The sequence below is a fragment of the Cyprinodon variegatus genome, unplaced genomic scaffold (genome assembly GCF_000732505.1).
Source record: "Cyprinodon variegatus isolate N-32 unplaced genomic scaffold, C_variegatus-1.0 Scaffold36, whole genome shotgun sequence".
Lineage (NCBI taxonomy): Eukaryota > Metazoa > Chordata > Actinopteri > Cyprinodontiformes > Cyprinodontidae > Cyprinodon > Cyprinodon variegatus.
The window spans coordinates 1,487,524-1,503,034 of record NW_015150489.1 but is presented as its reverse complement, the minus strand read 5'-3'; the positions used below and the strand labels follow the sequence as shown (position 1 = coordinate 1,503,034).

The 15,511-nt window shown below is 36.6% G+C and overlaps 1 protein-coding gene across 1 annotated transcript in view; it reads right to left on the bottom strand.

Annotated features, from left to right (window-relative positions):
* The window catches only part of pdlim4 (PDZ and LIM domain 4), a 56,645-nt gene that overhangs the window by 35,089 nt on the left and 6,045 nt on the right, over positions 1 to 15,511 (bottom strand). The window contains exon 2 of the mRNA XM_015405060.1: positions 8,305 to 8,456. Coding sequence (XP_015260546.1) covers positions 8,305 to 8,456 — 152 coding nt within the window. The remainder of the gene's footprint in view (positions 1 to 8,304; positions 8,457 to 15,511) is intronic.

Here is a 15,511-nt window from a genome sequence, read left to right as displayed (position 1 = left end):
GTGCACAGTTTTTATACTGTTAAAACACTTTACAGCACAGTATTTTATTGTTTATCTCTTAACTCTTAACTATTACGTTATTATTATACATTTTTTCCTATCATTTTTTTGCTGCTGTAAACACCAGAATTTCCCAATTAAAAAATAAAGGGATTTTCTATTCTATTCTATTCTAACCTGATTCAGATTCAGATGCACTGCTGAGAAGAATGGGCGAAACTGCCAAAAATAGGTCTGCTAATTTGTGGTTTCATATTCAGAAAAACTTGAGGCTCTAATTGGCTGTAAAACCATTGCTAAACAAGGTATTAAGCAAAGGATTTAAATACTTACATAAATGTTATATACCGGTATAACTTTTCTGTTTGTAATACATTTCCAACAATCTCAAAACAACTGTTTCCCACAACGCCATAATAGGGTACTGTATGTAGAATTTTAAGGACAAAGATTAAGTTAATAGCATTTTGAATAAGGCTGTGACATAACTTAATGTGGAAAAAGTGCAGTGCTGTTAATACTTTCCAGAGTATTTATGTGGCTATACTTAGCAGAAAACTAGCACCTTACACAACTACAGTAAAGAATCCTAATGATGTGCAGTGTTTTCCTTTACCAGCAGCAGAAAAACCCTATCGACCCTTTTGCTGCTTAGGGTAATTTGTTATACTTTACCAGCAAGTTTATCGCCCTGGAAATATCCCAAATGAAGATGAATGACATATTTCTAAATTTTAATTACCCTTAACTGGAACAATATGCTCCCAATAAAAATGAAGTGTCTAGAATTTCATTTATGATTCTGCAGTTCTTGTGTGTCAAACAGTTCCACTGAAAACTCCTGATGACTCTGAATAAACTGGACATTGGTTTGGAAAGCAATCCTGTAGTGCTCTTTTGTAAATGGAGATTTTTATAGTCTTAAGGTCCAAAAATAAAATTTCCTAAAGACAGCTCTGCAGAAGCCAAACCCCAATGATTGCAATACTGAAAGTAATGCATGTTCAGAGAAGTGGCTTTGTGTCATTTGGTGTAAACTGATGTTAAAACCTCTAAACCACAAAGTGCAATTTTAATGAGAACAGAAGATTGTTCGTGTTTCAGAAAACCTTCTTTAGATGACAAGAACAAGACACAGTGTTACACACAGTGTGGGCATAATGACTCATTTTTCATTGCATTTAACTCACCACACACGACTCTTTCCAAAGAAGCTGACCAGAGGTGGAACATGCATCCCGACCACCATCATCTGTCTCTCATACTTTGCAGCCGGAACGCTTTCTTTGACAAGCTCTGGCAAAAGGGGAGTGCAGGGGGGTGAAGGCCTCACAAAAGAGATGGGAAATGGGGAAAAAAGCACTAAAGGGAAGATAGAAACGTAATCAGCCGAATGGGATTTAGGTTTGGAGGGGGGAAACAGCAGCAGGGTACGTAAAGGTCACAGACAAAGAAGTAATGGATAAAAACGAGTATGAAAAAAGGAGAATGGAAACACGCAGAGAGGCTTTCCTCCAGAGCTGGTACATGTGTGTAAATGTCTGAGAATATGCAGACTGCGTGTCCGTCCACGTCCTCAAATGCCACAATGGATTTGGACAAATCCCGTGTGAAGAGGTATTCCTCAATTTTTCCTTTGCAATGAGACGAGGCAGATTCAAAGACTGAAGCCATAAGGCAACAGAAAGAAAAACAGGTATGTCTCAGGAGGAAAGTATGATGAAGATGGAAAGATATGGTTCATTGTCATTGAATACTGTGTTTAAACCTTCTTTTCAGTGTTTCCAGTAGTCCATTAAAGATTCCACTAATTCTTCTTCCCTTACCATTTTACATCTTTAACTATAATGCGAGGAAAACGGGTCTGAATATAAGTTGCGTCAGGAATGACATCTGTCATTCCTCACTAGTTGTGGGGATCCTAAAACATGGGAGCAACCGAAAGGACAAAAACAAACTTCTATTTCTTACGAGTATTAGAAATGGAACCAAATTAATGGTATGACAAGAGTTCTCATTAACAGAAAGAAACAATCTTCCACAATCTTTACATTTGTGACATATCATTTTGATCTCATAATAAGGTGTTATATGTCCCGGTCATCAGACAATACAGGACAAGACAAGACAATACACACTATAAAATATCTGGCTCAAGAGATTGAGATAAGAAAGAGGTTTAGAAATGTTTATGGCTATAATTAGCCATAAATCATATTGCTATAGTTCTGTTTTTTTAACTTGCAATAAATGCATTGTGTTCTCTCAAATTATTGTTTTCTTACCTTCCAGTTAAAGTCTGCTCTAAATAAACTAAATAAACTGCTCTAAACTATTATTTACCATAGGTTTACAGTTTTTATTCTCTTCTTGGTCATACTTTTGTCTTATACTGCTGGTTCTCAATCCTGTTCTTCAAGTACCACTGTTTAAGGTGTCTCCTTGGTGCCACACAGCTGATTTAAATGAATAAGCCATATAGAGCACATGATGAATGCTGAGGACTCTATATAATCATTTGAATGAGGTGTGCTTTAACAGAGAGACATCTAAGACATGCAGATATGATATTTGAGGACCAGGATTAAGAACTATTTTTTATATATTAGATAATATGCGTTGCTACGCAATGGAACATTGTGATTTCTTTGTTAAGTTTTATTTTTAGTGGCTGAGATATGGTTTGGTTGACAGATTTTAAAATATTATGAAAATGTGAGCCTCTAAAGCATCCAACAAAAATGCTGATACCTTATTTTTCTATCTTTTTTATCTGTATCACTAATGCATTCTGTATTTCAGACCAAAGTAGCCTTTAAGCTATTTTTGGTGAAAGCTGGATGCACAAATTAGAAAAACTTAGAATTTGACTTTCTAATAAAAGCAGAGTAGATGAAGCAGTGGTTCATGGGATTTAAAGAAACAGAAAAGTATTTAAAAAGAAAATGATTTAGATCCTCTATCTTTCCTACTTGTTTTACTGAGCCTTCTTTATATTCCCCAAGCACCTAAGATTAAAAAAAGAAGCTCTGTAAAAGACATAAAAAAATATGGGTTATGAAAACTAAACATGCAAACCCATTACAAAGAAAACTTCTTAAGTTACTTAAGACCTCAACTTCAGATGCACCCAGTGTACTGTAATTTTGGTTCACAGCAGACGTGTAGACTCATATTTTGTCGATGGGCTCCTGCACAAAATTACAGGTCTCCTATTTCTTGTGACTCTTTGGAGTATTTTATGACATGATCTTTTAATAAGGGCTGAGAAATGCTGTCCTCTAAAATATTATTTTCTAGCGAGTCAGCATGTGCTCTTTCAGTTCCTCCTAGTTTATTTGACTTCAGAATTAATGGTCGCATTTAAGTACTCCTTACTTAACCTCTGTTGCCCACAGTTGAATACTGTTTCCAATATTTTCAGTCCCAAATGTTACATGTCCATGAATGGAAAAGACACAAATATTTTTATTTTACCACACGAACATGACAAAAATGTTACCATAAAGAGTAATAGTTCCAAACATCTGCAGCCATAGAACATATATTAAAGTGGTTGCTTTTTTTTGGTGTAACCTTTACAACAATGTCAAACTGGTGAAAATCAAATAAGAATTGAAGAGGATATAAGTATTTGAAAGCTGACAATCCTCTGTACTCTAAGGAGAAATCAGCCATTTAAATTATTCCTTAACACCAAAGAAACAGTCAATATGAGTCTTAAGATATTCAGATACTCCAGATACTACGTCACACCGGGACACAGAATCCAGTCGATGAACAGGCGCCCCTTATTTTTGATCCTGATGCCTCATCGGAGGAGGACAATGAGGGGAAATATGGATTTAGTGGGAATTACAAGGAGACAGTAATGAGATGGTGACTAGACATCTACAGACTTTAACAATGGTAGGGGATAAAAATGGTCCGTATTCAGTGACTCAATTAAGCTTTTAAACCCGATGGGGCCCTATACGGCTCAGCTGACATACAGCATGTGCATCATGAACTATTTATAGATTCTATTGTAGCCTTGCCAGCTATCTGTTGGAAATAATAATCATGAACCTTCTTGCCTTGCAGCAAGAAGGTTCAGGGTTCGATTCCCTGCCCAGGGTCTTTCTGCATGGAGTATAATGTTCTCCCTGAGCATGCATGGGTCTTCTCCGGGTACTTCTCTAAATTGTCCTTAGGTGTGAGGGTGTGAGTAAATGGTTGTTTGTCCTGTTTGTCTCTATGTCGCCCTGCGGTGGACTGGCGACCTGTCCAGGGTGTACCCTGCCTCTCGCCCGTAGACAGCTGGAGATAGGCACCAGCACCACTTGCATGTAAAGAAGATGGATGGATGGTACAGCAGGACTGCACTGACTGCAATTCATAGAGAGCTTCTTCAACACAGTGGGAGCAGTTTCCCATCAGTATAAAATGTTTTCAATTCTGTCGCAGTGCCCCACATATTGCAACAATAACCTAGATTTGACTGGGTCAGATTATGAAATCTTTTTGTTAAAAAAGAAGTATAAAGAAACAGCCGGTGCTACTACAAAGCAAAGCGGTTTAATTAGGTAGGCTACTTGATGAGGCAGATAGAGGTGATTCTCACTGAGATTTGAGGAGTTTAATTTCATAAAGAGGGAAGAGCAATAAACTGCACATTTCAAAACGCTTCTTTAAGCCATGTGCTGTATTAAATTAAAACATTTTCTGTCTCAACATTTATTAAAACTTTCTCTAGAATTTGAAGTGTAAAATGTGCTGTATGAAAACTCAGACAGGAAAACAGAGCTTACAGGTTCTTTGGAACACAGTTGGAGATTTGTGATACCTAGTTTTATATTATTAAAAAGATGAAAAGGAGCTGTCTTTGTTATTAAGAATAAAAAAAAAATGTGTTTTGTCTCTTTATGTAAGCTGGATATAATACAGTCTTTTCAAGGTTTTTGGATAAAAGAAGGCAAAAAATTATTTTAGCTGAAAAAGGGGGAAAGATGTTCAACTTAGTCAGCTGTCCATTTAAACAAAACACACTGCAGCCAAATCCTATCAGTCTGTTCAACGGCGCAGCAGCTCACTCTGTAATTATTTGACCAACACTGTGCAGAAAGGTCACATTCCAGAAGCTCTGTTCGGCCCACCTCTTGTAACATAGCCAAATATGTTGCAAGGGATATCAGGAATAACAGTGAACATGGCTATATTTTATGGTTCGAATAAAACTGCTATTAAAAGCAATTAGCTTAGAGATAAATAGAAGATTTAAAACCTGTACATGTAGTCATACATTTGACCTCTGTCTTACTTAAAATGCATTTTTAAAATGTAACAAATATATCATCTATTATTTAAACCTGCATCAGGTGTCATAATCTTGACACTGGTGACTAGATTATCGGTTTATTCTATCCACCTGCCTAGCTCCGCCATGTTTTCATTACCTTTCATCAGATCCACCTGTTCCACTTCCCTTTTAAACCGTTTGGTCCCAGCCATCAGTGCCAGATTATTCGAGCCGTGGGTGAGAATTCTCTAGTGTACACAGTTTGTCATTCTGATTGCCTGATCCTGACTAGTTTTTGTTCCTGGACCTCTGAGCGTGCCTGCCACTGTTGATCTGTTTGCATGACCTGTCTTCGGACTCCTGCTGGATTCTGCCTACTAACGACCTTGGAACTGTTTCCTGACCCTGGCTTGGATTTCCCTATGGTAACTCTTTGGATCTCTGATCTTCTGTCCTGGAGATCTGCTTCCTCATCGACACCAGCTTTGGCTTCTCCTTCTTGGAACTCCTGCTCTTCTTCGTCTGCTTGCTTTTGCCAGTCTGTCGTCTCTGCAGCCCCTTTGGCTTCAGCTCCTGGAACTCTCTGGGCGGCGTCCACCTCGTGCTGTGCATTTTCCCTCTACAGAGATTCCAGCCATCTAGTCCTAGCTGCTCAGTCGCAGACTTTCTTGCAGTTAAATGCTTTTATAAATCACTTCAGTCTTTCTGTCTTAATTTTTGGTCCAACTTTCTGATTCCTGACATCAGGATATTACAGGTTCCCTTTTAAAAAGTATTATCGTTATCTAGAGGTGCCATGCTGCTAGTTGTTGAGACAAAATCAGAAGATACTGGGCTCATGAGAAGATAATATCATTAATATCAATGTTATTTTAACTTAAAAATCATCAAATGCAGCTTAGAATTAGAAAAAAAAAGTCAAATGGATCATTACTTTAGTTCAGCTGAATATTAGAGTTCTTCATTGCCTCTACAACCAAGTACTGCTCACAAGCATGATCAGAAATCATTTTTAATACAATGAAATGACACATGTATGACTTCCTGTCTTATTCTAAAAGAACAAGAGTAAGAGGCGTTTGTGATACAAAGCTTTTGCTTAAATTTGATTGCAGTTTATTGCTCTATGATTGTTCTGCTCTTTATTCTTAGTTAATCACTTCCTGAAAGTCCTCAACATCTTATCCACCATTTTGATCACTCAATAAGACTTTAGTTCCAAAGGTCAGTGGTTCAAAACCATTTCAAAGTGTCTAACAGAAGAGGCATTTGAGTTAAGAAATACAGCTGTTATCAAGTGTATGCCTTTCAAAGAATATCAGTATGTGTGATTATTGAAGACATCAAAGGGCAGATTATAACTGACCACTATATCCATGGTAGGTACATTAATCTGTCAATCCCACAGTGCATTTAGGTTGCTAGGATCTTAAAAATTCAGTGCAGGGTGCAAACTCTCATACTGTGCACTGTTGACCTAATGAAAAATGTCTTTCTGTTTGACTTTGAGCCAAGCCAGGACTGACAAAATCACCAGTTTCTTGTAGCAACTGTAAAGAACCTTCTCTGGTCGTTGGACTGGTTGTTACTTCATGTATGCTTCGATGCATTTACAATCCCCATGTGAAAAACCACTTAATGCTCCAGAGCTTTAACTTGATATATGGCTGGACTATTTCCATCACAGGTCGGTCAAGCAGCAGAGGATGTTGCATGGTAGACTGCATACTACAGAAAGAAAGAATGGAAAATCTTTCTTCTCAGCATGAGTGTTCTTCTCATGATTGCTCTCATGACTGCATCAAATTCATATTTTAAGCTTTCTTTGGCAAACAGAAAACAACTTTGCTCCCTTCTGCCCTGACAGGAGAGAGCCAAAGCACCAGTTTGGCAGATGTCACTCGTAACTTCAGCTGCAACCACAATGTGTTCTTCATCTAAGAGGACGACGTTTATAGGTTTCCAAAATCACTCTGCACTTTCCAGTCCTCCAGCAACCAAAGTAACCATCTAATAGAAATGTGGGGAGCAACTGACATTTCAGTTTTTCCTTGGTTGTAACCTTCCAACCACCTTCCCCCCCTCTGTCATTAACTGTTTAGACTGATGATTTTAATTCCAAAAAAAAAAATGTCACCTCTGTCCTCTTCTAAAGTTCAAACCATAGAAGGCAGAACAGAAAATAAATCTCTTTTAATTTACATGTTTTATGTATTTATTACAGGATAAAAAAAAAAGTTGTGCTTGTCAATAAAAAGTTCAGTCTAAAAAAAAATATTCCTTCAGACTCAATCAATGCATTTTTTTTATCATGCAAGTTTGGGTAAAATAAGGGATCAGGTCCTGGAAGGAAACCCAACACATCTGTCTGCCCCAGAATAATCTCATGTTTATTCAAAGGGTTTCCAAACTTTTCCAGACCAATAGTGAGATTAAGGCCCCTCGTCAATTTATGGATCTTCTCTGGGATTTGCTCTCAGAGGAAAATATCTTGTAAAAAGTACCCAGAATGCCTAAACCATCTCTACTGGTCCTTTTTAAAGCAGATTAAGTACTAACTCCAGCTCCAATGTTAGAGGTTAAACTTAGCCATATGAAGGAACCTTATTTCTGACGCTTCAGCGTCAACAATCTTGTTCTGTTGTTCTCTTGTGAACTCTAGGTTTGATCATCCCCCAGTTCAAATCCAAAAACAATCTTTGACCATTGGTTCAAGTATACTTAAATGACTTTTTCCTTGAATGTGTTGCTCATTTTGTACTGCCCAAGTCTCGCACAGATATATAACGAAATATTAACAGATCATGGTGATGGTTCTTGTCACTCCATGTCACTCTATCATTGTCCACTTGGGTAATAAAGTTCAACAGGAGAACAACAGAATCGAAGGCCCCATCTAGAGAAGCCTCTAACCTACAAGCCAGAACCTTACCTCTTACACCTTACAAAGGGGAACATCAGATCCTAAATTAGGTTCCAGAAAGATTTCAAACATGATACTTTGTGGTAGAGTAGAGGTTTCATACCTGATGATGCTGAGTGTGAGCTGCTGAGTGCACGTTTTGATCTTGTTCTGAGCCTCCATGTGCGTCATGTGCTCAGTGCTGTCCCCATTGATAGCCAGAATGGTGTCACCCGGGCACAAGTCACCTTGGGCTGCCTTGCTGCCAGGTGTTACCTAAAATGGACATTGCCCAAACAGACAAAATCAGATTAATTAGCCAGCACAAGCAGACCATCACTTGGAGCAATAGCAACAAGCAAAGAAACCAATTTCAACATTTCATTCGAATGCAGAGAATGACAAACAGTAGGATAAAGTTTGGCTGCAAAGTTAACAAACATTTGGAGCCACTAATGTCTAAACATTTTTACAAAATTAAGAGATTAAAACCTTGATGTAAACTCAACTAAAATTAGTTGATTCTTGTACTTAAACATGTTATTTAAGGTCATTTTGTAAATATATTTATAATTTAGTTATTCAATTATTATTAATAACTCAAATTGCTTTATAGTTTGTATTAAGAAAGATATTTGCCTGAAACAAGAGATCTTCGAAGCAGTATTGTAGTCACATATTTGACACTTAGTCCAATACAACAAAGGGACATTATTAGTTGTTATTAGTTGTCCAAATGTCAACACTCTGTACAAAGAGTGACCAACTGAGTTCCGTCAAAAGAAATTACTTTGAGATTAGGAGAGTCAGCACAGATAAAATGTAACCCCAACAGGTATATTTCTTTAGATGTTGTTTTGCCTTTGCAAGTGCAGACAATCTGATATTTCTATAAACAAACAAAGCTCAGATAATGTTTTATCCATTTTTATTCAATTAACTAACCTGTTATTTTTAAATCAATACCAAAGCCACAACCATGGGTTATGCTGTGATCAACCACACAATTGGTTAACAACGATTAACCAAAATTGGTAAGAATCATCAGCGAAAGAATTTTATAAAGTAGTCTTCTTAAAAAAAAAAACCCCTGCTCACTCAGTCTCTCTGATCTATCTTATGGTATACTGCATTTCCATATTGCTCTAATTTAGCAGATTGTCTTTAAACAGTTCATCGAAGCAAATCTGAGGATATTAGAGGCATCCAAGGAGGAGGAGGAGTGAGAATAATAAAATGGAGGGTCAATGGACCAGCTGTGATGCACCGATCTGATACCTGTATCAGATATCATTGATTTCATATTAGATATCCTATCCATTGCACTTTACATGAATCTGTTATTTCTTTCTCTTTGCTTCTTATTTATTAATACATTGTATATCTGTGTTCCTTTGTTAACTTTTAAAACAATTTTTATTTCAAGACTAAAACCTTCACTCACATGGCCTGATAAATGCTTCGTTCATTCAACAACTGAAGTGAATCAGTATCAAATATCGGCTGATCTGTTTAGCCCAGGTATAAGTATTGTATCTGATTGGAATAAACTGGATCAGTGCATCTTTTTTTATCTTTGGATACACACCAAGTGACATATAAGATAAATTTGCATGATTAAAAATATGCACAGATGTCGCCTATAAACCTAAGTCATTCAGTGGCTAACCCAAATGATAAATTCGCACTAAAGGTCAAATTAAAATGCCACGTAAGCTGTGGGAGAAAAGTTGGGGTTAGAATTAGCCTGGTCCGCTACCTTTCTTCCACAGAACTACAACGGCTATGATTTAAACTTAAGGGCCTCAGTAGATAAAGAAAAGTCAAATCTATTCAAAGGGAGTGAATCCTGCAAGTGAATGAATCAATGTAAATTTCTTGGTTTCCTTAGTATACCCTTCGTGACCACTTTGTCTCCATAATTGAATTGAATTGACTATCTAAAGTTCATTTTCATCCATGTGCTGTGAATTGGCATATTTTTTTAAATAAAAGTTATAATAAAACCTAAATCCTAAAATGCATATGAACATTTTAATCTGAATTAATTCTATAAAGCAACTCAGCAAATCCAGTCCCCATAAAGGAGCCATATGATACATCTGGGATTTGATGAGTGCTCAGTGCTAGTCTAGTACTGGTTCTTTTGAGCTTTCTCGGGGAAGGAGTAGGAAATTAGATCTGCGTTTCAGCAACATATCTACATGTTAGAGACCTTCAGGAGAACTTAGGAGAAACACCTGCCTACATATACCAATCACAACAGAGAGACGTGTCTCAGAGACAGAAAGCAGGTTACAAGGAACTGAAAAGCTGTTTACCTCAAAAAAGCCAATTTAGGTAGAAGGTCAACTCAAGGATAAAATCAAAACAACTTGAAGGTGAGGCTTAAATTCCTCAGCACTTCTACCACAATAAATCAATTGTTATCAGTTTTTTTTTTTTTTTTTAAACAGCTATCTGCAGGGTCAAAGACCCAAAAACAAAGTAAACCAATGACAAGGACAAGTATTGCTCTGGAGCCTCGAGAAGTGATGATTAAAAGAAAAATGTTTCATAGAATTCTAAGTAAAACTTAAAACTTTACACGCCTGCAACGTATTTAACTTTTTTTTACCCAGATATGTCAATATCTTTATTCAGTTTCTGTCACTAATAGGGCTTACCTACTTTTGAATTCAGCTTTTACTCTTAGTTCTTTTTATTAACAGTAAACTGCAACAATTTAACTTTCCTTTTAAGATTATACCAGTATTTCCAAATCTAAGTCATTCCAGGGAAAGAAGGGGCTGAAACATGTAATCGGAAATCGATTATTGAAATAATCGTCAGCTAATTTAGGAAAACATTAATCATTAACTGGAGTATAAAGACTCTAAAGCATGCCTTTGAGCAGCAATTATACCAAAAATGTAAAAAATATATGCAAACATTTTGCATTTAAGATAGAACAACGTTTTCGTCCGTCAATATGCTCTATCCAGAACTCCTCGTGGAAAAGTTTCAATTTTTCATCTGCTTTAATTTCATAAAAAGTTTACTTAATTAATTAATCTTAATCGTATTAATTGAAAAAATTATCGACAGATTAATTGATTTGCAAAATAATCATTAGTCGCCTCCATAAAGAAGACAATGAAATATTTGTCAGATTTATTCCACCAAATCACCTTAGAAAGAGTAATTGTTCACCTCAACCTAGAAATTCAATCATAAAATCAATATGTTTTCTTTTTCAAAATGTAAGAAAGGCAAACAAATTAAAATTTTAAACAAAACAAGCTGTAATGAGCTAATCTTGAGTTTTTCTCTGGTATACGCAGGTTTTCTAAAGAAACTCTTTATCCATCCCATTGACCTTGATAGCAGGGTCCCCACTGCTTAACTCCACACTAACATTAATGTTCTTACTCGGACGGCCACTCTAATATGTTGCTTCTGAATCAGTAACAGCCATCCATCCACCTATAGTAATCATTCCAGAGTAAATACAATGTAAAATGGCAGAGTAAAAAGAACAATTCGAGGGGAAAGTTTTTTTTTAAAGAAAAGAGATCAAAGTTCATGCTCAATGAAGCTCTAATAGTTGGATTTGGAGTTTAGATGTGGAATTTCTAATTTACAGCCGGCGGCCGCCCCAATGTCACCAACTCAGTTCCGGTAAACACAGAGGGCAGTGTGGGAAGGTTGCATAATTCTGTATTTGCAAGACGGATTCTGGGAAAGCTGCACTTGCAGAAATTTGGCGTAAACAACGGCACAACTTTAAACTTGTTAATTAAAGATTGAGTCTTGGCAAGAGGCGTATGCCAAAATGTCTCTTGGGTTAGGAAATGTGACAGGATTGTCCTGTTAGTCTGTGCATTGGTTGAGGACACACTAAATGGATGGAAGGTTTACTTTGCACAATCATCGTGGGCTCCCCATAAAAAAGAATTCCCTTTAAACATTTGTGTGAGCATTGGATTTATGCCAGGATTGTGTCACGCTGGAACAAAGCCCATTCACCCACAAAACACTCTCTTACACACGAACACCCACCCAAACCCTTATACACACACCCACCCCCGCCTACAGTGAGTTATATCTTAGGCTCAGACCCTGAACAGCACAGCATGAATCACAGACACACACTGGTATGAGAAATACCACACGGCAAAGGCAAAAATAGTTTCTAAAGGAAAAACATGTCTGACCACAGAGAACCCTAAAGATGACGTACACATACAGTACATACAAAATTATCGTTTTAAATAAATAGGTCTTTTATGCTCTGTAATGTAATTACTTCTGTCAACACAAGTAATTTTCCACCTCCAAATGAGTTCTACTTTGCAGACCTATGAAATTTCTTACCTATAACAGAAATTAGGACGTATCATCTCCAACACCAACACAAAAACTTTAAAGAAATTAGAGAACAGATTTGGAAAAAAAACAATAGACATATACGTTTTTTTTCAGTTTAAGAAGATTAACAGGTCAATTTACAAGGCGTTGGGGCTTCAGTGTGAACCATCATTCACAAATAAGGCAAAACGGCTGAGCAAAAAAACAAACACTCTGACTTGTGATGTTCTGACAACTGATAAACCAGGCATATATATTATGGAGAGGTTTTACATCCTGTAACACTGCTGCAAACCTGACAGAGCTTCTCAAAAAAGGGACTTCCTATCTAAATTCAAACATTATGGTGGGGAAATATCTTGGTCTATTTTGCTGCCTCAGGAGTAGGACAACTTGCTATAATTGTTGGAGCCATAAATTCAGCTTTCTACCAGATCATCCTAAAGAAAAATATCCAGTCATCAGTCTGTGACCTCAGCTTTAAACACTTGTGTCTTGCCTGAGGACATTTATCCAAGGCATACCACCAAGTCTACCCTTTGAAAGGCTTAGAAAGGAATAAATAAAAGCTTTAGAGTGGCCTAGTCAATGGCTGGATTTGAATTCAATTAGGATCCTTTGCTATGACCTTAGACAGGCCCCTCATGCTTAGCAACCCTTCAATGTAGGTGAATTAAAACTATTCTGAGGTGAAGAATGTCAAACACTCCTCCACAGTGATGCAGAAGACACATCTGTGTTTACCCAGTTCACAATGGTTTAGTTTGTCCCTCTATAGTTTTTTTTTTTGTCTGATTATATTTATATATATTATTTTTTGATTGATGATACAAAATATTTAATGTAGAAATACTTTATTGAGACACAACACAAAGTTTAAACAGCACCAGTGAGAAATACTATGACATTTTGAGTATTCTTCATGACTAGAGTTTTAATTACTAAAGAAAATACATGTCACTATAGGATGAGGGGCACATTTCTCGTGGTAGTTGTCGAAAACTAACTTACGCTGTAATGTGGTACTTATTAGAACATCTAAAGTCATAGCCAGAAGAACCATACCATTAAAGTAAACTTTGTTTTAACAAAAAAAAGGAAGCAAACACTTTTCACTTCTATCATTGAAGCTGGTGAATGGTATGTTGAGGGGGTTGATTTATTTTTGAACAAGTGAAAGTTAATACAGGCCTCAAGCACAGAAGGGGGAAATAATGAAAGCCCATGAAAATTTCTGCATGTTTACATTACATGGAGCACATAATAAAACTTGATGAATACTTGCAACCTGCTGTGACATCATCCTAGGGGCAAAATCTCATAAATATCACCTTTCACCACCTTTTTTTCTTTCTTTTTTTTTCCCAGTCTCTTATCTAGATCAGGATCTAAACCGTTGGAAGTGCTTGCCTTGATGGATCAGCAAGTAGGATCCATTTAATTGCTAAAAAAGTGCAATTACAAGAAACAGCAGCAATAGTTTATTTAAAGACTCAAACTATTATAAATACAGTCAGTAGTCAAGTTGAGCGAGGGATGCATACCCCAAAGAATAACCAAAATCTTCCTCCCTTAAAGTAAATACATAACTTATAATCAAATATAATTTCACTGTAATGCATTTTGAGTAAAATAATAGAAATTTATGAAGGCACAAAACTGCATGCAAACATGTGATGGCACAAGGTGATTGTTTTTTTAAACTGTTCGATGCTAGCGGGAGCAACATCTTGAGGAGTAATTGCACTGCAATGTGAGCATGAAACAAGCGGCTGCACAACGCGATGTCAGAGACTACCGTATTTTCCAGACTATAGAGCACACCTCACTATAAGCCGTGCATTTTATTGAAAAACTGGAAAAATACATTTATAAGCTGCACCAGGATATAAGCCGCCGATATCTACTAAACTGTCTCCCACCAAACCTGCAGGGGGAGCTCTACATATATCCCCTAGAGTAGGGGATATAGCCTCTTTTAAGGTGTAAGAAATGGACCATCCTCCTGAATATTTTTTTTACTACTCTACACAGTGGATGTCTAGAGTCTTGTAGGCATAGAGTCTCACAAATAAAAATTTTACAGTAACTTCCTTGTATAAATGTCACTCTAACACATGAAACCCACTTCGATTAATTTCACAGTGGAATGTTTTTAACTAGGTGGGAGCTTTAAGATTCACTACTTAGTGACAAAGAAAGTAAGAGTCTGACGTCTTTGTTTGCTTACAGACTGTCTGATAAAAACCATGGTTATGACCTTGGTGCCACTTTTAAAAGCAAAGACATAACCTTGGGTGTGATTGGTGATTTAAATCACACTTAAACAAAGGGACTGCCCTTGGCAAGCGTAACAAACAATGCTACTGCTGGTGATTGAACATAATAAGAACCTAATGAGGTTATTAAAGAATGGAAATGTATTAAGCCTGGACTACAGTTGATAAGATTTAGTAATTGCTGAGTACAGAGCAGATCCAGGATTTCAGTCATTTTAATGATATAAGACTTGAGTAGGAATTGAGGTGTTATTTACAGTATAAGTATTTTTAGTAGATGCACTGTGAAATCATGCAGAGCAGCTATGGGCTCTTAGTAATGTCCCTAGAAAGGATGTTTCACTAAAAGGAGTTACCTAAACTTTCTAAGTTCATATGGACCAATTTGTTTTGTTTCAGATTCAGAACAAAGTAAAGCTAAGAATTTTACATGAAGTAAAATCATATGAAGGCATCTTATTGCATTTCTTTCATGTTCCAAGTATTCTATATAAATAAATGTAGATTTTTATCAGAAGTAGAGTAAATGTGTTAGCAACTATATAAAAGAAAAAACAAACCAATAAGAAACTTAAACATCTAAAACTATATTTAAGTATTTAAAATGTCTAACTGGCTTTTGGTGTGAAAGACTAGGCTTGATTTTTGCTCGCTGTCATCAGGGTACAACCTTGGCTTGGACTCATAAACACTGAAGTAATA